The sequence below is a fragment of the Mastomys coucha genome, unplaced genomic scaffold (assembly GCF_008632895.1).
Source record: "Mastomys coucha isolate ucsf_1 unplaced genomic scaffold, UCSF_Mcou_1 pScaffold5, whole genome shotgun sequence".
Lineage (NCBI taxonomy): Eukaryota > Metazoa > Chordata > Mammalia > Rodentia > Muridae > Mastomys > Mastomys coucha.
The window spans coordinates 89,761,314-89,762,924 of NW_022196911.1; the positions used below are offsets into that span (position 1 = coordinate 89,761,314).

At 37.1% G+C, this 1,611-nt stretch overlaps 1 protein-coding gene across 1 annotated transcript in view; it reads right to left on the reverse strand.

The window, feature by feature from the left end:
* Nucleotides 1-1,611, reverse strand: part of Utp18 (UTP18 small subunit processome component) — a 28,380-nt gene that overhangs the window by 23,271 nt on the left and 3,498 nt on the right. The window contains exon 3 of the mRNA XM_031353314.1: nt 994-1,092. Coding sequence (XP_031209174.1) covers nt 994-1,092 — 99 coding nt within the window. The remainder of the gene's footprint in view (nt 1-993; nt 1,093-1,611) is intronic.

The window sequence follows — 1,611 nt, forward strand, 5'->3', positions numbered from 1 at the left end:
TACACCTGTAATCCCAAATCTTGGAAAATGATGGCAGGATGATCAAAGTTCAAGATCATCTTCAGTTCTCTGAGGCCAGCCCAGGCAATAAGAGACTGGGAGAAGGAGTGGTAAGACTCCTTTGGGCTACCAGAAGGTAATAACAGTGCTTGTCACCAAGCCTAATGACCTAAAGTCAATCCCTGGAACCCATATGGTGGAAAGAGAAGACTTTCTGACTCCAGAAAGTTGTCTGTTGACCTCTCATACACAAAAGAGTGAATGTTTTTAAAAACAAACAATAACAGTGAAACCATTATCATGTTAAAAGAAAGTAATGAGGGTAAGTATGTTGGTGGATTATGAGAGTCAAGAGAACTTAATATTAATTGGTCAGCTACTAGTTTCTTAGATATGACACTGAAAATGAAAGAAAAATCCCCTTGATCTTATGGTTACTGATCCACACTGAAGAATTCAGGCATAAAGTGTCACATTATTCACATCTTACTCTCAGAGTGTGAAAATAGTCAAATAAAACCAACAGAGTAAAAGTTTTGTTTTGTTTAAGTTGAACCCATATATAATGGGTACTTCCATTTTTGTAATTTTTCATATCCTGGTGAAAGGCAAGCATAGTGGTGCTTACCAATAACTCCAGTACTCAGTAGGCTAAAGCAGGAGAATCTAGAAGTTTGAGGTTAGACTGGAATACACAGTAAGATCCTGTCTCAGGGAAAAAGGGTTTTAATAGAGTGAACTTACTACATACAAATGAATGTCCGTGTACTAATATTACCGACTATATATAAGTGATAGCACTTCAAATTTTGTGGGTTTTTTTCTTCAAATTATCTTTATTTGTTGTAATCCCTGCCCAAAATACTTCCCTGAAGTCACCAGACAAGCCACACCTACTTGTCATGGAATATATGACTATCCATGAGGCCATTACAGTCAAAGCAAATGGCTGTTTATACACCTCCAGGCAAAGCACAGGGAAAGGAGACTTACTCTTCTTTAAGTCTCTTTTGAAGTTTATCTTTTGAAAGTTTACTTTCGCTGGCATTTTTCATTATATCTTTCCGAAACCGATTGTTCTTCATGTCAACTCTGTGAAGCAAAGAACAAACATATTCTAAATGATTTGTAAAGAGCTGCCTTTAGTATTCTGAAAAAACATTTACTAAAACACTAACGTTCAATAGTATAAGATGTGGAGTGTTTCACATATATCTTTCCCATTCTTCCTCTGGAGTCTCTCATACATTCTGGAGAAATCTGAGAAACGCATCCTGAATTACCTAGACACTATCCAAGTCTCTCTCCAAAATATCCTGAGCAAGTCAAATACACAAAAAGCAAACAATCAAATATTGCTTGTATTTTATTGGCAAGCAACAGTCTTTCTAATAAATGTCATTTTACAGTTAAAAAACAAGAGCAAAAATAATAAATCAAGCAATTTAAAGATCTATCTAAAACTTGAAAATCTCTGTGCACAAGAAAGGTGAAAGCATGGTGGTGCAGACCTTTGATCCCAGCACTTGGGAGGCAGAGGTGAGTGGGTTTCTGAGTTCAAGGCCAGCCTGGTCTACAGAGTGAGTTCCAGGACAGCCAGGGCTACACAGA